The following is a 25,025-nucleotide window of genomic DNA, read 5'->3' on the forward strand; positions in this document are numbered from 1 at the left end:
CACTTCCATGTATTCAGCTATAGAATAAAATACATGCTTCAGAAGCATCGATTTTATCTTGCGCTTGAATATCATCAATTTTGGTTCTTTCCTCACATCTTGTGGTAGTTTATTGTAGAGATCTATGGAAGAGTTTAAGGGACCTTTCTTACATAAGTTAAGGCGGCAGTGTTTTATCTGAAGTTTGTCTTTATTTCTTGTGTTTAGGCCATGTATTTCCTCATTTGTGGCAAAGTTGGAAATATTTTGCATAACACAAATTAAGCATTCATAAATGTATATGCAGGGGAGAGTTAACACATTAAATTTACGGAAAAGAGTTCTACATGAATAAGTTTTCTTTACTCCAGCTATGATTCTTATAGCTCTTTTTTGAAGCATGAAAAGGCCATTGGAGTGGCCCCTTGCTATCCCAAACCATAATCCCATATCTTAGTAAAGCATCAAAGTTTGCCATATAAAGGCACTTTACAGTTTGGGTGCTTGAGATGTTTACCATTTATCGAAGGGCATAGCACACACTACTTAATTTTGATTGTAGCATGTTTATGTGTTCTGTATAGCTAAGGTGTTCATCCAGAAGGATAGTCAGAAATTTTGAAATTTTTTTAGGCTCTAGTTGTGTATTCCCAGATATTAGATTGAGGCTTATTTGGTTTCTGGTTTGGATTGTAGAAAATGTAATGTAATTTGTATTTTTGCTGTTGAGGAGTAGATTATTATTTAAAAACCAGTCCTCTAATTTGCTTAATACGTTATTAGCCTTAGATTGTAGAGCATCTTTGGAAGTGTCTGTTACTATAATATTTGTATCATCAGCATATAATATTGCATTTGCCTCAGGTATAATATTTGGTAAATCATTTATGTACATAAGAAACAAAAGAGGGCCAAGAATACTTCCCTGAGGCACCCCACATGTTACACTTTTCATGGTGGAGTGTTGATGCGTTACGTATCCTTTTGCTGTGGTGTGAGGGATTTCTACAATTTGGTTTCTATTGGTAAGGTAAGATTGAAACCACTTTTGTGGTAGTCCATGGATACCAAGTTTTTGAAGTTTCCACAGCAGTATCTCGTGATTTACGGAATCGAAAGCTTTTGATAAGTCACAAAAGACTCCTACTGTGTGATTACATTTATTCAGCGATTGTGTGACACATTCTACGAAGTCTGCTAATGCTGTTTTCGTGCTTCGTTCAGACCTAAAACCATGCTGTGACAAGCTTAACATTGAGTGTTTACTACAGAAATTTTCTACTCTCATCATTATTGCATGTTCAATAATTTTTGCGAAATGGGCCTGTAATTTGATAAATCTTTTGGGTCATTTTTCTTCAGTAATGGTTTAACAACAGCTACTTTTAGACTGTCTGGGAAAATACCCTGTTCAATGGAATTGTTTATTATATGTAGTAATGGTTGACATAGGGAAGTATAACATTTTTTAATTAGGAAGTCTGGTATTTCATCAATGCCGGAAGATCGTTTGTTTTTTATACGCCTGAAGATTATCTTTAGTTCCTGTTCAGTAATGGGGGAAATGAACAAGGATTTGTCACTTACTGTTATGTATGTAGAACATTCTTCTGGAGCAGCCATAAACCCATTCCTTCTATTTGGAACTGTATTTACAAAATACTCATTGAAAGCATTCGCAAACATTAGGGGGATGTTGGACTTCTTTTCTATTAATGCATATCACCATATTATTACGTAAAGACTGGTGTTTTGTTGATGCATTTCTTATAATTTCCAACATTGTTTTACATTTATTGTTTGAATTATTGATTTTACGGTTATTATGATTAATCTTTGCTTGGTGCAGTACATTTTTATATATTTGCTTATACCTCTTGTAATATTTCAGAAAAGATGGATTGGGGTTCACCTTACTTTCAGAATGGAGCATTTTTAGTTTTCTACTTGAGATTCTGATTCCATTTGTGACCCATGGTTTACACTCAGTGGATATGTTTACTTGTTTAGGTGGAAAACATTCATTGTGTAAGAAGATAATTTTGTTCAGAAACAGATTAAATTTTTCATTTGTGGAAGGTAAATTATAAATATCTTCCCAATTTTCGCTGTTTAGTTTTTCAATGAACATGAGTATAGAACCTTCATCATATTTACGTTTCTACATTTTTAGTGGCTTTCTATGATATTCAGTAGTTTCTCTTTTACATGTGAGACATAAAAATTGTGCTCCATGGTCGGAGAAGTGGACTGATATGTTTTCACATTGAAACTCTTTTGAGTGTACACTTATCAACATGTGGTCTATGAGGGAGAGTGTGTCTTTTGTTATGTGTGTGGGTGTAGTCACAATTTGCTTTAGGCCGAAAGTGTTTATTATGGCTTCAAAATGCAGTTTCCATCCTGTATTTTTTTAGAAAATCAATGTTTAGGTCCTCACATACCACAATTTCACATGCATAACTTTTTAATTCATCTAACAATACTGTCAGATTTTTTATGAATATTGTACAGTCTGCATCAGGTGTTCTGTAGCAACATACTATTATTAAATTATACTGTGCAAGACGTACAACACCAACTTCAAAATGTTTTTCTATAGGTTTCACAGTTTTGGAGACAATTTGTTTGGCAATTATTTCATTTTTTGTAAATATGCCTGTTTCCCCTCGTTTTATTAGAGACCTTGATGCGAAACTAGCTAAGTGGAAATTTGGAATTTGAAGGTAAGTAATTTCATCTTTGGACAGCCAGTGCTCAGTAACACACAGTACATGTGCATCTAAACCTTCATCGGTTAGGAGCATTTCTAAATCTACCTTGAATGTTTGACCCTTGTTCCTTAGTTTTAACATTTATATTATTTGTTGCAATATTACATTTTACAATAAAAAATCATCTTTAAGTTTGCCCGGAACACTCCGTATTCTATCAGATGTTCTTGGAGATGGTTCTTTTTGTTTTTCATTAACTCTTTTATCATTTTCCACTTCCTTGTCTTTTTCATCTTTTCTCACTTCACTGCAATGTTCATTTTCTGCTTCACTACCTTTTTCATGACTTACCATTTTACTGCATTTTTCACCATTCATCACAACACAGACTTATCTGCAATTTACCACATCACTATATTTCTTTCCATTTACCACTTCACTTCCCTGATTATTTATGGGTTGCCACTTCAGTTCAATAGGATTGCACTTTCTTCTTTGGTTTATGATGTATTCAGTTATCACCTTGCATATTGATTGATTGATGGATTGATTTGGCATTTTAAGTCCACTTTATGCACAGTAAGGCTAATCGGGACTGGACCTACAGTTTAAAGTGGGATCTGAACCACTTGTGCCTCCACCGGGACCTTACATATTGATTTCAATACATTTTCTTTCCCAGATGCATGCCGTGATTTGTGAAATTGTTCCTTTCTCGCCTGCTTACATCAACAATATCAACATTACTAAAGTTTTTGCACAGGTGTCTGATATTCTTGTTTGTCTCTTTTATGGCCACATTAACACAAGATTCTGGTATGATATCGTGTCTCGTTGGTATATTAACTACGATCATTTTAGAGTTTCTTATTTCAGGTAGTTTCTTTTCCAATGTATATACTTCATCGTGACTTTCGTTGCATGCTACATTGTTTGAACCTGCCATTAGTACTACACAGCTGCTGATTTCTTTGTCTTTAGGTTTTAGGCTACTTACAACCTGCCCAATTTTTGCACCTGGCTTGACAATACCTAACACTGAAACATCGCTGAACACTGAACACTCTTCACTTTTTCTGCCATTCCTCTTACCTAATCCATAGATGAGCACTTTTGGTTGACTAACACTTGTTGTTTCTATTTTCGAGATGTTTGTGGTTGTGTTTCTTGACTTCACGTTTTTTTCTGTACGTTCTTGCATTAGATTCTGGGTGTATTTCTTCAGTTTGGAAATCTTGTAGTGTAGAAAATCTGTTTTTGCTCTCGAAATTTATGCTATCCATGTGATGTTTTTTCTTGGTTGATTTCCTAACCACTTGAGTCCATGAGGGTGTAGAATTTGTTATTTCCTTTGCCTTTTCAATAGTTTCTAGTCTGTTTTTTAGGGTTTCATTTTCATTTTTTAACTCCTTTATATCACTTTGAAGTAGATTCACTACCTGCAGAAGATTCGCGAGTTCCTCATTTTCAAAACTTTTTTCTCCATTTTCACATTGCGGACAGAACCATTCACTGTTTTGGTCGATTTCTTCTTCGGCATTCACGTTGCCGCACCTAAAGTGTAACCATTCGTCACACATGTCGCACAGAATTCAATTACACTTTGCACATCTATCATCATATTTTGTCTTCAATTTGAGAGGAGCTGATAAAAGTACGTCTTCACTCGTTGGCGCCATCACAGCTCCCCTGTGAAGGAGCTTTCTAAAGTCTAGAGAAATACTTGCCGCTACTGAGACTTCTTCTTATAAATAAGATGAACGAATGTAATAGCTCCTATTCATGATCCCTGAATTTATCCTTCCAAAGTTGTGAGCAAAATAATATCTGCTGTCTACATTTTCACTCTTCACTGCAAACAAATTACACAAAATATTTTCACGTAATGTGAAGGGGGCTGACCTCAGTGCCAGGGGGGGATGACAGTAGTTCCAGGGGGGCTCAGCCCCCCTGTCCCCTGCCTGGCTACGGGCCTGGATCATTTATGAATGTTTTCTCACCTTTGTTTTTCTTGAGAGATCTCATATACCAATAAACAGAGACTCTTATCTGCCGTTCATCCTCAGGGTGGTTAACCATCACTGTGCCATCCTCTGCTCGAGTACATGGTTCTGGCACAGATGATGATGACGACGTTAGGTCTTCCTGTAATGGAAATTTTAATAATTAATGACTGAAAATGATGTTATTACATTAAACAACAAATCAAATGAGCAACTTAACCTAACATCCTGTAAAAAAACTTGTATATTTTATTTTCTTTCCTCTTTGATTTAGTTTATCTCTGTCATTTAGTTAAGGCATTACATGTGATATGAATTTCTTCTCAATAAAAAAGGTAATCTGTAGTGAGTTTGTGCATGAAGGTCCCAAGTAACCACAACCATTGGGCCAACTGAAGTTTTTATGTGGGAAAGGTTGGGTTTACGTAGATTGGCAAATTGAAGTTGGTCTTACGTCGGGACAACAGTTGTTGCAACTTTTGCCCAACCATGAAAAAGTGAGTCAAAATCAGATTTAAAAACTACTTTCTCATGTTAAGACAACTTTCAGAAGTATGCTGTAAATTCTAGAGTGTAAAATAAGTGACATGTATTATTTTCGAATATGTTAGACGCAGCACATACTGGAAATGAAATATATTTTTAATGAAAGTAGGAGCTATTCTTAACTTGTAGCCACTCACCAGTCCTTTGTCAGCCGCCATTTATAAAAGATGTGTTGGGAATTGCTTATTGTTTGTCTCTTTAGCTCAGCGGCGTATACTCTGGGTCATCTAGGTAATCAGAGATGACCCGGCTATAATTTTAAAAGAAAGTTTTTTTATTCCCCCCCCCCAACATTCTTCCGATCCAATGTTTGATTCATACATTTCTTTGCTTAGAGCATGCGAATGTTTTCAACCGTTTGCTGCTCATTGCCCGAGAGGCTTTCTCCAGCTGGCGGAATCTCGTTAGGGTGAGATTCCACTGGCTCCCTTTAAATCCCTTGATGGGAGGGAGGGGAGAGGGTAAGGAAACAGCTTCTCAGGCATGGTGATTCCATATTCAGGGTAACCTCCTTCTGGAGAGAGTCCACCAGTTGCACTCTCCACCCCAGGGTCTTTACTGTTTCCTTGGTTGGCTCCCTCTTGTGCCATTCTTCCCCGATGGCCTTTGTATCGTAGGAGTTGTGTTGTTTAAGACAGGAAAATTTCTCAGGAACGAGAATTCTGGGTTCACAAATTACGTACTGAAAAGGGAAGTTGAGAAAATACATCTGAAAGTGCGCGAGAAATGGAAATCTGAATAACATTTGTAAACCAATTCCATGTTAATTCTCATTTTACATTTTATTCTGTCTTCCGCATCTCTACTATTTCAACAGAATTTGTCAAAGGGAAAAAGCTTAAATATTGCAGATGAAGATAATTAAATAAATTAAAATTTAAACTAAAAATCAAGACATTATGCCGACCTCCATAGCAGAGTGCTTAGCACAGCTCTCTACGATGCCAGAGGTCCAGGGTTCGAATACCAGCCTGGGCATGGGCGTTCTTTGTAAATGTCCCTTCATCAATTTCTATATATCATTACTCATCGCGATTAACCAAAAGTGGCAGAAAAGCGACATAAAATAACCTAACTCAATCAATCCAACAGCATGGATTATTTCATTAGCACATTCCTTTCATATTCTATGTTACAGGTTTTTTTTATAGGTTTATTATACTTTCTTGTTTTATTATTTGAAATTCTAAACGTAGATTAACCGCAATCACAACAATTAATCGATAGTGGTCGCAACAATAAGGTAAAATTTTCCACACATATTATATTCATAAATCCTGTATGGATGCTGAGGTAAATTTGCAGGGAGACTTCAGGAGTTGGTGGATGAATCAAGGATCGGAGATTACCCACTCATTATATATAACCAGCATATGCCACTGCTTTAGCTGTAGCAGAATAAGAACATTCTTACAGGTATTCTTGTGAAGGTGGTTAAACAATTTTATGCGCAGACTAAATTCCATGAAAGGTGGAAAACTAGTAAATTTTAGAATGTTTTTTTTTTTTTGTGCTACCACTTGAATGTACCTTGAAAACAATGATACCATATGAATGAGAAAATGCTGGGTATTTCTCTCTTATTTTACACAAATAATTTATACTGTAGTTTATATTTGGCCTCACAATAAATTATATATATGTATATCAGAACACAAACCTATCTATATTTTAGTTTTCAGTATGTTGGTCCAACATCAAACTACATTTTGGCCCAATGTAAAAACCATGTGTTGGGCCAATGTTGGAACCATAGCCAAAATTACCATCGCCCAATGGTATGGTCTCATTTTTGGCCAAACCATTTACAATATACTTGTGTGCAGCTCTACTTGGAACAAAAAATCTCAAATGAATACAGTAAGTAAATAACTTTATTGACATATTATTTTCCAAATTCTAGATATACCCCCCAACATCAGTGTTTTCGAAGTCATGCAGTGTCACTGAGAGAGAGAATTCCACATGGGTAATAAAACAGCGGAAGTGAAAAATCAGACATAACCAGAGCTGATATGATAGCTCAGTTGATACACATATGGCACACTGTATCAGAAACCTGCACTTTTGCCTTATGTATATGATGTACAGTGGGATCCACGAGTATTGTCCATGGCTATTTTCATTAATCTTACTCTTACATCCTGTGTGTTTCTAAGCGATGGATTTTTATGTATGGTGGTGCAGAAGTTGTCAGCAGCTTGTTTTGAGTTTTCTTTTCATTCTTGAAGCTCTTATCGGGTCAAATAAAGTGCAGGTACATAGTGATGGACAATTTGCATGGTAATACTCATGGATCCCACTGTACATGTCCTGGATGTTATGAATTATAATGTAATGTGAACTATATTTTTTTGAATTTCTCCTATGAAATTAGGAAAAATTTTCAGAGATTCTGCCAAATGCCGTAAATGTAATTCTGATAAATATAATTTCTCGGCTTTAGTTCTTTGGAGTAAGAAACAATTATTTAAAAAACCATGGTCAAGACATGCTCAAGCTCCTACCAATCCTTAAAATTAATTTCAATTTACTTTTTAGAGTTAGATTTAAATGTAGCAATGCTTTTCCTTACCTGAGATATTCTGTACAGACGAAGCTTAGCATTTATTATGTTTACAGCAGCACCTTCTCCTGCAGATGGATTACTGATATTGAAAAATAAATTTAGAATGTTAGCATCATTCCACATCTCCTCGTCAGTCTTTCGTGGAATGTCACCTGTGAAATAATTATAACCCATCAAATCAAGGCTATCCCGTATAATTTCATTACCAGTACTATTATACTTGTGCTGTTATACATAGTTTAGTGCAAATTAGTTATTTAATATTTATTCACAAGAACCACTTGTATTATTGTTGCTTTAATATCGGTTATCTGTCTTTTTGGCTAATTGCATATACCGCGTTTGTTACAATCTGTCAGGTTTCTCGCGAAGAAAAATTCGTCTGCTGGGCAGCGAGGAGCGAATGGAAGCCAGCCTCGGTGTGCAGCGGCAACGCCGCGTGGTTTCTGCTAGAAATGTCAACGATCGGCAAGCTCGGGAAACGTGACAGGGTCTACAAAACGCGGTATAGATGACGATGCAGGAGGCAATTAGACGAAATTGCTAAAGGAACATTCACAAACAAATAGATATTTCGGCTTGGAAACTTAGGAGGCCGGATCTAAATTCGATTAGCCACTGAAATGGCTCACAAGAACCATTTTGCCATGTTTTTAATATAAAAATTTACACAAAATTATCATAACTTGAACAGTTGGAAGATCTATAAGTGCAAAAACAAATAGGGACCTTCTTGTACAGTTCCATTAACAGTTAATGCTTATTCAAATATAAAGAGGAGAATCCTTAATCTATGTACATACGAATGACACTCCAAATACATACCTTCTTGATTACAGTGTTTCCCAACCATGGAATGTTATCTGTAGCTAATGCACCCCTTGAAAGTTGACTTTGTCTTCATGTCGATTTCATAAATCGTATTATCAATATTTTAACACATACATTAACATGCCAAGCATGTCTAATATTAATAAAATACTGCAATTCCAAAACTGTCAAAAGAGTACCTCTCTCATACATATGCAGTAACCTTTATGCAATAAAGTAAATATTCTTATGTTTGAATTATTAGTCGCAATAATTTATGATTGTCAAAGTTATGAGTTCATGTGTATGCAGAAGCTATGAGGAGTTAGCGAGCATTTTCCTGTGACATGGAGATATTAGAAGTCCATCCAGAATTTTCATCTGGGGGGGGGGGGTGTAATCTGTTTTTATGGAGATGTAAAGTAAAAAGTTATGTTATATTTAGTGCCACAATGCCTATGAAGGTGTTGTGGGTTTGTGGATAAATTGATTAATAAAAATCTATCACATTATTGAAGCTATTCCGAAAGCAAAAAATACATACATATTGTCAAAGTTTGTTTTAAGACCACTTCATGCTCAGATCAGCTAATCGGGGTTGGATCCACAGTTTAAAGTGCGACTCGATTCACTGTGAAATGTGTGTCTGCTGGAATCGAATCCGAGCCTCCTTTATTACAAGGCGGTAGTGTTACTACTACGCTATCGAGAATGCCCACAATTTATGAGTGGTGCGACAAGAAAATTCTGCATGAATCACAACAAACTTCTCGTGTTTTGCTTTAAATATGCCCCAGGTTGTCAACAAAGCATGATACAAGGAAATTATTAACATTTTATGATTGGAATATTCATTTTTGGTGCATTCATTTTAAAATATAGAACAACCACATGAAACACATTTATAGATTAACGAACTCTTGTATTGAGGTCAGGTACCCTAACCACTTAATAGTCTTAGTCAGCCTGGATGGACTATGGAGCCATTGGCATCGTCAGAAATTTTTGCAGGGGGGGTCGGGAAAATGATAAAAGTTGAATAGTAGAAAAAATAACAATGAGTATTATTATCACGTTATAAATATCATTATACAATAACAAATATTATAAATTAATAAAAACAAATTTTATTCAAAATAATAAATAATAATAATATTTTTATTATTATATAAATGTGGAGACTCGATCCACCAAACGAGTGAATACCACTACAACTATTTTGCATTATTTCTTTTGCATTTTATGCAGTTAGTATCCGAGTACATTTTGATATTAACCTTTGCACGTCTCGTTCAAGAAAAGGCTTTAAATGTTAGGTTTTTTTTAATATAAAGTTTGTTGTTTGACCTCTCACCTACGACTGTAATTCTTAGAGTTTTGAAAACTGTGGAACCATTTGTTCTTTGGATGAAATTGTAACCTTGTTTCTGTATTTTTCACTCAATGTTTTCGATCCAATGCATTTTTACTTTGATTATTCTGTTCGAATACTAACTAAATGAACTTTTTTCTGTTCTTAACAATAAGAGTAACAAACTTTAGGTTTTCTTGTATCTTTAATTGAACGATGTCAATTTACAGGGGGTGGTCCACCGACCCGTTCGACCCCCCTCCCCGACGCCCATGTATGGAGCGATCCCTTAATTCCAGACATCGGAGGAGTCGATAGCCATTTACTCTTCTATGAATTGGTAATATGCAAACTGGAGCATTGATTTGAATCACTTTAAAGAAAGAAAATAGAATAATGTAAGCCCCGCGACAGGTTAAGTTTGCAGCAGGTTTTATGTATTAATCAACGCGATATCGGCAGTATTGCAGCGGAACTATATTCTGCGCGCACGTTTGGGTCTATATATGCTAAAAGTTGCAGCAAACTTAACCAGTCGCGGGGCTTACATAAGAATTTTCGAGATATCAAATCAGATTTTGTGAAAGTACATTAATCTCGTAATCATTTAATGGTGTTTATTAGGCTCTAAGAAAGGAAACAAAATAGATATATGTACTCAGGCCCGTAGCCAGGAATTCTTTGTAGGGGGGGGCAAAGTCAATCCTAGAGGGGGCAAATTTTTAATATATTGTGTCGCATTGGCAGATATAACAGGGTACATGGAGGCACTTGCCTCCTCCCCAAAAGGAGATACGTAACAGAAAAGGGATGATATCTTGAAACTGCAACGAACAAACGAACTTCGAGCAACATCAAATAGCAATATTTCGATAATGACCTTTCCCGATTACCAAAGAATATGAAGTTTAACATAAATAAGTTAGGTAGGCTAATAGGCACTGTATCTACTTGATATTTACAGGTCGATAATGTTAATAGATGATTAATATGTACCAACAACTTTGTGCCTCTCTGCAGAACTGATTAAGGGAGTCCTTTATAAATCATGCTTCATAATGATTCCCTCTAGTTTCTAATATGCAAGATTTTTACACACAAAGGAATCTAACGAGAATTCAACAACACCATTGTGTTGTATTATGCAAGAAAATAGAATTAATTAAATAATGATGGTTACATATTATCCACACTTTGATGAATTGTGTAAACATTTGTAGCTAATACATTTTTTTGTACTTGCTAAAACATTAAAACATGGGTCCCTTAGTCCACCACGGACTCAATTTCTTTCAAAGGGGAGACTCTTACATCACTACAGACATTTGCCTACTGGTTACGTTAACCATTTTGCAAAATATTGTGTGAATTGTAGTATAGTTGAAATACATGTTTTGACACCTGACAAACAAATAGGAATCCCTTGATTGATTAATGACTTATTGGATTACAGTGTCATCAGTAATATTTCATATTAAGTTTCATAGAAAGAAATTGTTTTAATAGGGTGCAATAATTTTACGGGGCACCATGGCATTCTGTTTAACATTTTTTTTTTCATATAGATTGTTTGGCTTCCAGAGCCGACTCCTGCTGTCCCATAGCTATGGCTCTGAACTCGGACTGTAAGAATAGCAAACATTGCGAGCGAAGCGAGCAAGAAAATTTTACGAAATGTTTTTTTTTTATTTGCATAAAATTTGAAATCGAGGGGGGCAATGGCCCCACTGTGCCCCTTGCAAGTGCCCTTGGCCGTCTGGTAGAAAAATGCAAGGAACACGTAAAAATTAATTCCATCATGAGTATCCAATTGTCCTTCTATTCTTAGATTCTCCTAGTCTTGTTTTTTACTTAAATGTTTCCTTCCCCTAGAATGGACTTCTGTCAAGGTCAGGGGGAGGGGACAATGCCCCCTGCCCCCTGTAGTTGCGGCACTCTTCATCAATTTCACGTCATCCTTCATTGTTACGATTAGCTAGAAGTGTCAGAGAAGCAACGCAAAGTAACAAAAATCAAATATCCACTCCCTCTCTCTACCTCACTATTACCAAAAGATAGATTTGGGAAACAAAAATTTAACCAATTCAAAGTTCATAGCAACACATCCAAGAAAAACATCCAAACACATTAGGCACCTTTAATACAATACTACTCAAAATGTCACAACTGTTCTAGATACTGAAAATTGTGAAATCATTTAACCGAAGTCTAATCTGGATGGGAATTCCCCCCCCCCCCAATCCTGATACGACATTATACGGAATCCCATACACCCTAATAAATCACAAAATCAATAAGTGTCTTTGTAATGTTGCTAGAGTAACACATGATATAATTGTAAAGATTAGTGAGAATTCCAAGTAGGAATGTGTTCTGTATTTTTCACAGGGGGGGCAGAGTAGGCTCTCAGGGGAGCAACTTCCCCCCCTGCCCCCCCTCTAGCTACGGGCCTGTATGTACTGATAGGGTGGAGCTCATGCGAGAGAAAGTGTAATATATTAACTGTAAACGCCCTTAAATTTCTCGATTTAAAATTCAATATTTTTATCGGCAAAAATAGCAAACATTTTGTGTAGAATAATAGTAATAATTAGTATACAAAATACTAATTATGTTAAACAGTAAATAGTGTCGTTATCATTAAACTGTAAATAAACATGGCAGCTGATATTTTGCAAACTATCATTTAAAGAATTGCCAAAATTCCGCTTTTTATGTAGTACATCCAGAATGTTTTATTTTCACTCGAAGAAAAGATACTGAAATTTTTATAGTTCCATTAACATACTCAACAAACATTTCCATAGTAGAAACAGGAAAAATGTATATTTACATATATTTTTTTATTTGCTTTATTGAAACTGTTCAAATATTTTACAGGGCCGTTTACCGGAAAAAGCCTTTCCATAGAAAAAATATATCTATATGTATGGTGCCAAAAACCATGGAAGCAATTTTAAGCGTGGTTTTTTTAAATCATAAAAATAGATTTAAATTTTTATAAACCCAATTTAAATTTTAAAAATCATCAAAAATGATTTTTTTAATTAAAAATCATGATTTTTATTCACCCTGGTAATTTGTTAGTTTTATATGTGTCGCCCCGTCGTAATCCACTGGTGCTCTGATACCCCTCCTGGGTATGTCACGTACGTGGGAAGGGCAAAGGGGTAGAAAAGTAGGGGTCTAACTTGTCGCACCCAACTCAAAAGCCATCTTGGTCAAACGCTGTATTTCGTCTTCTGACATCAGGCTAAGTACTTCCGTAGTTAGGTTAAATGTAGTGTATTTATGCTGAACGATGTTGGGAACGATGAGTCATACCCGGAAAAAAAGTAGATGGGCGAGTAGCTATTTAAAAACACGTAGCGTGTTGTTAGTTCCAGGGTGCGAAATCATTTAGGACTGGTGGGGGAGGGGAGATAAATCTTTATCTACAAACCCTGCTCCCCAACAAAAATACATATAAATTATACGATATACATACCTATTTATAATGGTATTAAAAGTAAAAAGAAATTACTAAATTAAAAATGTATTATTATTATTAATTACACAAGGAATTGTTACTTCTATATATATCAGATATTATCAATTCGCAAACTACTTCCTTTGCTAATTGGTTAAAGATGTTAATAAATTATGAAATAGTTGAAGTGGTTTTATTATGTTTAAGTTTTTATTTAGTTTTTGCTTTATGTTAATATAAATAAATTAGATTTCATAGTTATTATTGTTTCGCGTTTTACTTTATTTGTGCGTATTGATGTAGATATGTTAATGATCTTTTGAGAGAAAAAGCATTGAACTCTCACAACTACACTAATTTGTGTATGTTTTCTATATTATTCTTAGTACAGTATATTTGAAATTAAAAATAATTGCTTATCTTTTGTTTGTTGAAACAAAACTCTCTCCCCACAATTTTTTGGTGGGGGGATTTTTTAGGCCAAGATTGGTGGTGGGGGAATTTCCCCCATCCCCCCCCAGGATTTCGCACCCTGGTTAGTTCCACCGTTGACAGAACACTTGTTCTTCATTTCTGCTTTGTGTGCCGCGCTTGGCAGAGGCAGTGTTACTACAAGAAGGGAAATTTCCTTTGGTGCAGGGAATTATAGGCATCACCAATTATAGGTGAAATGGGAGATTTTACGAAAAACATAGAAATTGCAGCAAAATTTGAAGTTGTTAGACATATTTTGTTCTACTTGCATGCCTGGGTCGGTGTTTTATTTGCATTAAGTATAATTAATCTAAATTGGTGTACACTGCCGTACGCAGGATTTCTTTTCGGGACGGGCTGGGATTGTTAAGGTGAATAGTGCATAGTTGATTTTTAGGGAAACGGTACAAACAATAAGATATTTCGTATAATTAAAACTTTCAACTCTCAAAAATGGCAATTTGAAGACGAATTTGCATTTACCAGTCTGTTTTTCTCCCTACTTGGTCACTGCTTTTATTCGAAAATGTTGATTTTATCTAAATTTCGGAGGGGGCTGTAGCCCCTTCAGTCCCCCTCTGCGTACGTCAATGTGGGTATATAATAAATATGTACAATAAATAAGAGTTGTCGCGGTAAACCAGGTTAAACTTTCAGAATACGCAGGAGTCACGTGGTGCCTGTGTAATCTTCCTTGAAAGGTAGTTCTGCAACCTTTGGAAGAAACAAAAATTAGCCTTGTTTTTGTCGGTGATAGTAAAGTATGAAAGGTGTGTTCGTTACATGGAAAAAATTGGCATGTCTCATGATCAATTGAGGATGAAACAAAAGAAGAACAAAAAACTAATACATCATTCAGTAACTGGCGATGATCCAGGGGGAACAGAAAAGCGTTAAATCGCGGGTGGAACGAAGCGCGTCCTATTCTTGTCGGGGAGCTGTCAGGATGTCTGGCAAATGCAGGAATCTAATTCAGGAACCAGCTACGTTGTCACATGTAAACAGCTACCGAGTGGAAGAAGTGTGTGGGGGGGAGGAGATCAAGGTCATATTATGCTCACTTTCGCCCTTATAGCCAGGAGAGGGTAAATCAGCGTCTGTCAAGATAGGAGCTTAATCTTTCTCTAAAAACGAATGAATTGTTGCATTAAGTCTGAATTATAACGAAATGGCACATTTCGTTTTGAAACACTGAACCGCGCAAAACCAAGCTCTTCAATTGTGAGGTAGTTTCTGGCAACACTGATCGTGATATCTGACAATTCAACGTCTTTCAATTTTACGTTTACTACAGGCCCCGATGTTTTTAGTAAGTTGGCATATTTCACTTCAAAGTAACCATAATACTGTTGAACTGTTATAATAGTATATAACGTGTTTCTCACTTGATATGAAATGAGATGTCGCAAAGGCGCTGAAAGTCACTGAACTCATAATAGTGAATTAATGAAGATAATACATAATGTACGTAGACATTGTATCGAACAGTAATAGTAATAATAATAGCTATAGAAGTAATAGGAAACTATCTATATTATGTACCTTTGGATAAAAACACTTTTATGTGAGTCATTTCAATTCAAAACACAAGAAAAGAGGCAAACTTCTTCCAATTTTGACCAAATTTGCAGAATTTATTCTCGCGTATGCATATATATATATATATATATTATTTTGAAAGAAATATTAACACGTTTCCAGGCTACGTCAATTTGAAAATTTCAGGTTTATGGAAAAGCAGTACAGACCTTGCGAACTCTCATTTTGTAGTTCTTAGTCCCGTACCGACCTTCGTGACGTAGCGGTTAGCCCAGCGCGCTACGACGCCAGGGGTCCCGGGTTCAAATCCCGGCATGGATGTTCTTTGTAAATGGCCCTTCATCAATTTCATCATATCGTCACTCATACTCATCATCGCAATTTGCCCAAAGTGGCAGAAAAGCGACGCTAAATAACACAAATCAAATCAAATAATTACCTCAAAACCCATTCAAGCCAAAACTAGAACATTAGATAAATTTGGAAGTAGAACTAATTCGCAAGTGCGAAGCTGGGTGTTGTGCTATCACCCGTCTCCCGCGACAGGGCCTCAGACTGCCGATGCAGACGTCACTCACCACGACCGACAGCTGTTCCGCGGTTTCTTTCGCCATCCGAGGGAAAATGTCAAATCACTTCGAGACGTCTACTTACTGGAATGACTCCAGTCAGCACGAAATGCGTTACCCAGCTATTTTCACAGCTGTTCGTGTGCGTGTTGTATGCGTGGATGTCTTCATTTTTTTTCCTGTTGTGATGTATCACTTCGCTGAAAGTGGAGCCCACGCCAAGTTATTCTGCGTTAAACGAAACCAGATGTCTCTAACACTGGCAATTGTGTCGAGTTTATAACTTTGCTTAATTCGGTTATTTATTACCATGTATTCGTAATTATTTTACTGGGTTACGTCTCTTCTGAATGACCTATATTTAAACTCCTAAAGAGTAAATATGTGTGTGTATGTATGCCTTTGTCTAACTTTATATATTTTTGTTTTATTTTCCAATTTATGAAATTACTTTGTACTATATTGTGTGGGCTTTCCTTGCCGTTATGTCTCTATTCTTTGAATGCTTATTTCAATGAAGAGACTGTAGATGTGAGAATGGTTAAATGGTAGAAAAGACCCACACAGATTTAACTTCGCCATGACAAAAAAAGGAGAAATAAATAAATAAACAAAAATTTAATAAGATGACAAGACGTATTTACCGGGACCGTTAGTACACACAGGGTATCATGCAAAATTTTATATTTCGGGGGTGAATGTTCGTATTCATGGATTGTAAGGGGAATTTTTAGAGCCAAAATGACCATAATTTGGACTGTGAAAAATGGGGGGTGCATATATTGATAAACAAAGGAATATAGTAAGATAAATTAAATCTCTAATTGCCTATCTTGATTTTCATAGTCTTAAATGTTCATGAAAAAAAAACTATTTGACGGTGATACTCAGGGTCCACACAATTCTCTCACGTCACGTTGCGACCTACAATTGGTTCTCAAGAACCTTCAAAGTTAGATGCATCCGCCCTTAAAATGGTGTTGTGGTGGATCCGCACGAGCGTCGAAATGGAAACATTCTGCAACAACATTTCCCTCAGTCACCTATTTTGTAATCCAGGCAAGTAGCCAGGGGGAAGGGCTCAGGGGGCTGAATCCCCCCCTGAAATCCTTAATATATCTAATTTGTTTCATTTATTGATTTGCTTTATATTACTTAGCTTTTTGTGCCACTTTTGGCTAATTTGCGAAGATGGGGTTGAGTGATAAAATATCTAATTTAAATAGTGTACAGTGGTACTTCATTAGCAGGATTAAACCTCTTGTAAGTTGTAATATATTGAGAAATGTATCTTCAGTTCTTTTACCCCCTCCAACTTTTCGCCTTTAGATGGCGGCTGTTAATAAGGGATGAGCTTCATCCGAAATAAATTTCTGGCTACGGGCCTGCTGTAATCAATTCCACCTCAAAATTCGCAACAGTTGCTGCGTGGGACAGTTGTGAGAGGCGTGAGACTCCGTGAAACGCCTGAAAGTTGAGCAACACGCAATACATCGAATAGCGATTGGCTGTCAGAGCGTCACGGGGCAATCGCATAAAAAAATATTGCAGTTTGACCTTGCGTAAAGGAAGTGCAATTTATGAAAATTTATGCAAAATGTGTTAATCTAACACATTCATGTTTGCTATTAAGAGAACAAATGTTGCACGTCCACAAAAATTATCAAATAACTTGTTAAAATTTGCACATCACGCAAATATGCATCCCCCCTTTACCCGTGTAGTTACGACTGATAACGTTGTAATAAAGATATCCCAAGTTCGATTCTCGTCGGGCGTTATTTTTTTTTACACTGTTTTGGCTCCTACTTAAAACTGCGGTACCGATTAGCTTCTGTATATAAAGTGGGTTTCCACACCAACGTTTACCCGCGACCGTCCAAACTGAGATTTTCTGTGGTCTTTTCGGGTCACTTAAAACGAATACTACACACAGAATCCAAAATGTGTGATATGTTAACTCCAACGCTGTTGGTGCATCGAAATACACATAGAAATGCATGGAAAGGGTACTTTTATAATCTGTTGTTCGATGTGATGCATGAAAAATTCATCAATTGTAATTACACACGATTATTTCAAAGAAATCAAAATTACACGTTTCAATCTGTCGATTAAAGCACAAAAAACACATTAACGTTGACTTGACGCGTGTCGCATTGTGTACACTGCTACCGTCAGTGAAGGATACAGGCTGTCTCGCCCAAATTATGTCGTAGCAAAAGATTTATTATTTGTTTGTTTAATTTATGTACATGTTCGTTTGACCCAATGTTATTCGGTCATTGTATGACACGGGCCTGAAGATGAGAGTGACGTTAGCTCTCGAAAGCTTGGAATCTTTCCACAACTCACCTGGTCGATAGCCCGAGAGAATCTCTTCATCATTCGTCGCCAGGAAAGCTTCAAGGTTTACTAGGGACCTGTATCGTCAAAGATGATTTCTAGTATTATGACACATTAAGGTATGATAATTTTCTGTGCGAGGTTGGCAACTCCACAACATTAAGTGGGTTGGTAACGATGCGAAAGATATGATATACAGTAAAAAGACATGAGAGTAAGTCTGTTTGTGTTTTTCAATACTTATTGGTGAGTAATCTTGTGATCATTTACTACTTACTAATCTGCTGAAAATAGCAGCTGAATTTTAAATGAAGGATTCCACTTCGGAAGGCATGTGCGTTGTAAGATTCTTAGCGGAAGTGTCCTTTAAACGTGTTGAGTGACGAGTGTTAACTAGTTTCTAGTTAAGTCAATTACGGTTAATAAAATGTTAATTATCGTAACTGGAACTATTAATTAAACCCAGCAAGGCCTGGGTATGCATACTCCTAGCCGGAGACGTAACACCCTTCAGCTGATATTTCTTTTGCCGGTTGTAGGTCGCCGTGGGGTAGTTGGTTAGAGCAACGGATTTCTAGTAAAATTCGCAGGTCTGTCGTAGGTTCGATTCCCACCACCGCCAAAAAAAATGTCACCTGAAGACGAGCGAAGAGGTGCTCTCTAGAAATAGTGTTTCGATAAGTATAGTTTAAAGTACAAGAAAGTGGATAATGTTCACATTGCATGCTAATCAAGGAGACTGTTAAGTATTTTCTTCTCAATACTTACATGACGGGAAGAAACTCTGGATTTTCTCCGTGTATGTCTCCGCCGGCATAATCTGCGGCATCCTTTTGAACTTGATTAAATCCTGGATGATCTCCTGCTGGCCTTTTGGCAAGGTGGTGTTGACTGCCGGCTGGCGATCCAAGAGTCCAAGGTAGCCAAGGATTTGCGTCTGGACCGTCTGCAGCCTTTGGAGCTTGTCCCTAAAAGTTGAACACGAGAATTGAATATGTATGTGTGTTTACGTATTTACGTTATTGTTGAAAGCGTACGTGTCTGACAATTTATTTTAACGTGCACATGCCTTTGCTGGTGGGCATTATGCTGCATATACTCAGCAAATAAGTAGAAGAATTACTGTGCAGATGCTACGACATGAGGTGCTTTGGCTGAATGCATTGGGCGTCCGGAAAAAGGAGGGATCAGTGAGAAATAGCACCCTAAAATGAATAACACACACGCACACACACACACGCAGTAACGATCCCCATCCCCACCCTCACCTCTAATGCTACCCCTTCCCCTCCCCCGCATTGCACCCATTTCCCATTGTACCTTGGGGCCTTCCGATGCCGTGGTGGTAAAGTCGTCGCCTTTTAATAAAGAGGTCCCGGGTTCGATACCTCGTGCAGGCTCATTGCACTGCGGTTCGGATCCCACTTTAAAATGTAGGTCCAGCCCCGAATAGCCTATTTATGCATAAAGTTGACTTGGAACAATTTTTAATTTTTCCAGTGTATTTTGTTTGTTTGACTTGACTTAATTCCTGTTGTTCCCTGTGGAATATAGCGCATCAACAAGGCATCTCCATCTGGTCCTACTGACGGCAATTCTCTTCACTGCATTCCAGCTCTTTCCTTCCTCCAAGGCCTCAGCGTGAACAGATCTTCGCCACGTCTGTCTAGGCCTCCCTCTTTTCCTTCTGCCCTGCGAGTTCCAGTCTAGTGCCTCTCTCTCGACAGCCTCATTTTCCTTCCTCAACGTATGCCCTATCCAATTCCATTTTCGCCGCTTTATTTGTATGGATACCTCGGTTTCTCCAGATTTTCTCCAAAGTTCTTAGTTTTGAATCACTTCTGGCCAAAAGATATTCAATTTTTTTTTCTCAGGCAGCGATTATTGAAGGTCTGTAGTTTACAGGTAAACGTTTTTGTTACCTTCCATGTCTCAGACCCATATAACAGAACAGACTTAACATTACTTCGAAAAATACGAAGTTTGATCTTGATAGATATCTTCTTGTTTTTCTATACTGGATAAAGCCTCACAAAGGTACCATTTGCTTTTTGGATACGTTGAGAAACATCCTGTGCAGCTCCTCCGTCTTTTGCCACCACACTACCCAGGTAAGTAAAGCTATCCACATTTGCAATAATCTCTTCACCAATATTAAAGGTCTGTTTTTGTGGAGTTAATCCTCAGTGCATTGGTCTTTTTGGAGTTAATCACAAGTCCTACTTTGTTTGCACTTTCTATCAGATCTGCTAGTTTTGTTTGCATATCAGCTTCAGACAAGAAGCACAAATCGTCTACAAAATCAAGGTATTCTAGTCTGTTTTTCTGTCCCCATTGGATACCACGTCTTTCCCCTCCTATTACATTTCGCATCACTGCATCATTTTTTTCTTCCTCTTGTTGATGTTTCTTTAATAGTGTGATTTAAAGTGTGCGGGTTATTGGCCCACAGCACCCGATCTTGGTGATGGGTCTGCCACCTAAGCCTCCAAGCAGGCTAATTTTCTGTCGGGGTATTTTCCCCTAGTCTTTGAGAATCCCTCCTCTCCACAAGACAGTGGCTTTTTCTCATATTTATACTCGATGAGAATGAGTGCCTCTTCCGCCAGCTACGCCGTTCCAAAGGTCTCCTTCTCCGCCATAGTTGCTGTTGAGGTCTTCACCGTAACCCTGGCAACTCAAACCCATTGTACCGCCTATAACTTCGATCTGAACCTGGCAATTATGCAGGTCGAACTCGCACTTCCGTTTCAGCAATCTTCCTTTTTCTCTACAGCTGAAGATGCGGCTCGAGGTCGCGAAAATTTTTAATTTTTCCAGTGTATTTTGTTTGTTTCCTTTCCTATTATTATTAGCCCTTGTGGCCCTCCTTCCTTTCATCTACTTCCATACATCCATATGATTTTACTTTAATTTGCGTTAATTCTTAAAACTCGAACTCGTTGAAAGTCCTTGTAATACTAGATGTCTGTAATACTCTTAAACAGTTGACATTTTTTTTAAAAAATGAACAAACTAAACCATCGTGTGCCCCACCGGAAATCAAACCCTGGGACCAAGGCGACGACGTTACCATCACGCCATCTGTGAGACTCAACTAGCCTGTCTGAGTGTATAATAGACTTCAAAGGAATTGTTTGGCGCACTCTACAAGATTGAGTCTTGCCAACGTATGAACTTTAATGATGATGAAGATAAGTACGCATCAATTTGGTGTTTATTATCTTGTATAATTGTCTAGCACATTACGAACTCTGTTACGTACATACACCTGTCTACAAAAGCTTACCCTACGCTTCTCGTGAACGAGAGACTCTGACAACCACTAGTCGTGGTAAACTAAACTGTCGTTTAATCTTAATAAAAGGTTTATTCTTCTTGTAGAATGGCATCCATGAGTATTACCATGCAAATGTCCATGACTATTTCCATTAATTTTTCTCTTACATCCTATGCGTTTTTAAGAGATGAATTTTTATGTATGCTGGTGCAGAAGTTGTCAACAGCTTTTTTTGAGTTTTCTTTTAATTCTTGAACCTCTTATTGGGTCAAATAAAGTGCACGAACATGGTGATGGACAATTTGCACCGTAATACTCATAGATCCCACTGTACTCACTCACAGCAATTTACAAATTTAAGGACCCGGATGGGTATTATTCTAGATTTCTTCATGCTTCTTTATCCTGTTACTAAGCTTTTGTGAGACTGTTGATAAATTGATCATTCATAATCATCAACAAATTTTATTGGACTTAGAGCTTTACATTTGGCTGTTTACGCCCAGCATACATTTTATTAAACTGATCATTTTTGCAAATTTCGTTTTCAGGTGACATCTACAGGTTAGCCTGTCTACTCGTTTTTCTAGTTGTCTGTGATACTCTCAAACAGTTGACAAAATTTAAAGAATGAACAAACTAAACATTCCAACATGTTCAGGGCATTACAACTACAATTTTGGTCGTTCCCTAAGCGGGCCGAAAGTCTAGACACGCTTGATCGCAGACACAACCCACAAGCACAAGTTGCCCATAGACATGTTTGGAAAGTGTGCGTCTTTCATACTAACACAGTCACATAAAAATGTCCTCACGTGTGCTCGGAACACCTGTGAAACCAAGAGTTGGTGTGTTTATCAAGCAGAAAGGAGGGAGCGGGGAGATGAAAAGATAGTCTGGAATACAGGCTGATAGAGAAACGAAGGTGGGAGGACGTCGGTGCAAGTTTTTCCTCAATGAAATCGCCTTACGTCTCCATGAATGAACACGGAATGAGTTATTTTAGAGCAGGACAGCGCAGGTGCTACGTTGGTTGTTGTAGGTTCGCCCTTCGTGCCTTGAATTCTAATGCGTCCATTCAGCACTATCCTTCCATTCCAAAGAAGACGAACGCAGACAAGGTGGTGTTTTAATGACTGTTATTAATTTTATCGCAGAAGTCTTTATCAATAGAGGGAATGTGCTCAGAAATGCTAAAAAAAATCTACTGAGAGATCACGGAGATTGCAAATCCATCGATTCTAAAGTCGTCACTAAGATGAAATCGGAGTGTTAGTGAATATGAGTTTCTAACAACGGAGAATGGCAATTTTAAATATGACGAAAATTATGTGATACAGTAAAACATCGTTAATCCGGACCCCGATAAGTCGGACTTCGCTTAATCCAGACAGGCAAGAGGCAAAAAAAAGCAGAATGCAAGGTTTTAAATGTGGCTAGAAGTCAACAAGAGAACTTCCCAAAGAAAAGGCAGTCAACCACTGATGAAATCCTGTTTCCCGCAGACTTTGTACTGTACTGTACAGTGTATTTTGGCCTATGCTCTTTAAATACACCATAATAATAGTGTTTTGTTGCTATAAACGGAGTTTCAATGCACTTTCTACTGTTCTTTTAGGTTATTTCAGTTAATACGGACTTTCGCTAAACCGGTCAACTTATCCCCCACATTAGTCCGGATTAACGAGGTTTTACTGTATATTTCAAGTACGGCTGAGCTGATTCCGATGTATCGGTATTGGAAAGTATCAGTTCGATTTCATTTACCGATACTTCTCTCGAATTTTGGTCTTTCACGGGGTCCGTGAATATGACGCACGACGCTTTCACGCAAACTATTAGTTTCCGTTTGTTTGCACCAATATTGTGTGGAAAAACTTTATTGTTTTCATATTATTCTTGAATATTTTGAAAAATTGATGCTTATACTTGGAATGGAATACTCACCTACTAATATTAATCAATATTTTGAATCACATTCAATTGTTACAATTTTCAAGCGTCGGTATCGGTTAGAATTGGAATCGGCTCAGCCGTAATTTTAAGTCATTAAATAGGGAGGGGCGGGGATGTGAATTTTTCAACGCCACCAATAAGGTGAACAGGTGTTTCAAAGGTGGATTAAGGATATTATTTTGACACTGGTAACGGCCGGATAATTGAACAAAATACGCAGTTTAAAATGACAACCAAACGTGGTAACAAAAAGTGTTAGGGATTGGCGTTTTAAGAGGCAAAGCAAAATGAGGGAGTAAATAATATTTCGTGCCAGGAACAGTAACGTTTTATTTTACAACAAAATCATTATTCTAACTTATCGGTGCCAATAATGTGTGCTGAAATATTCTTAATTGTATGAAATTTACGAACAAGTATGACGTATGGTTGAAGACTTAAAAATTCGGAACTATTGTTTCAAACAATACAACGCACATCATGATATTAAAGTTTGTCTATCCTTCTTTATTCTTTCCGCTTCTTTTTCTGTCTTCCCGTGTTTCTTTCTTTATTCAGCTGTTTCTTTCGTTCTTCATTCAGCTGTTTCTTTCGTTCTTCATTCAGCTGTTTCTCTTTCCTTCTTCATGCAGCTGTTTCTCTTTCTTTCTTCATTCAGATGTTTCTCTTTCTTTCTTCATTCAGTTGTTTCTCTTTCTTTCTTCATTCAACTGTTTTCTGTCTTTCTTCATTCAGGTGCTTCCCTTTCTTTCTTCATTCAGCTGTTTATCTTTCTTTCTTCATTCAGCTATTTCTCTTTCTTTCTTCATTCACCTGTTTCTCTTTCTTTCTTCACTCAGTTATTTCTCTTTCTTTCTTCATTCAGTTGTTTCTCTTTCTTTCTTCATTCAGCTGTTTCTCTATCTTTCTTCATTCAGTTGTTTCTCTTTCTTTCTTCATTCAGTTCTTTCTCTTCATTTCTTCATTCAGCTGTTTTTCTCTCTTTCTTCATTTCAGCTGTTTCTCTTTCTTTCTTCATTCAGCTGTTTCTCTTTCCTTCTTCATTCAGCTGTTTCTATTTCTTTCGTCATTCAGCTGTTTCTCTATCTTTCTTCATTCAGTTGTTTCCCTTTCTTTCTTCATTCAGTTCTCTTTCTTCATTTCTTCATTCAGCTGTTTTTCTCTCTTTCTTCATTTCAGCTGTTTCTCTTTCTTTCTACATTCAGCTGTTTCTCTTTATTCATCCCGTCGTCGCCTTGTAATCAAGGTGTTCGACAGCGTGTGAGGCACGTGGTGGTTCGCATGCCACTGTAGATATAGGCATCCACACTGGGGGGAAAGAGGGTCAGTTTCCCCTCTAATACTCTCACTTAGAAATTTAGTGCAGGCGAATCTTATCACCGTTATTAAACGATATTATGCTATTAAAAAATATATATTT

The 25,025-nt window shown here is 37.1% G+C and overlaps 1 protein-coding gene across 3 annotated transcripts in view; it reads right to left on the minus strand.

The window, feature by feature from the left end:
* The window catches only part of LOC145998704 (uncharacterized), a 61,738-nt gene that overhangs the window by 15,341 nt on the left and 21,372 nt on the right, over positions 1 to 25,025 (minus strand). For all 3 annotated transcript variants that reach the window (XM_083135192.1, XM_083135191.1, XM_083135194.1), the window contains 3 exons: positions 19,138 to 19,337; positions 7,818 to 7,963; positions 4,694 to 4,838 (listed from right to left, as the gene is read on the minus strand). In XM_083135192.1, coding sequence (XP_082991318.1) covers positions 4,694 to 4,838; positions 7,818 to 7,963; positions 19,138 to 19,337 — 491 coding nt within the window. The remainder of the gene's footprint in view (positions 1 to 4,693; positions 4,839 to 7,817; positions 7,964 to 19,137; positions 19,338 to 25,025) is intronic.

Source organism: Lepisma saccharinum, chromosome 14 (assembly GCF_977018435.1).
Source record: "Lepisma saccharinum chromosome 14, izLepSacc3.1, whole genome shotgun sequence".
NCBI classification, from domain to species: Eukaryota; Metazoa; Arthropoda; class Insecta; order Zygentoma; family Lepismatidae; genus Lepisma; species Lepisma saccharinum.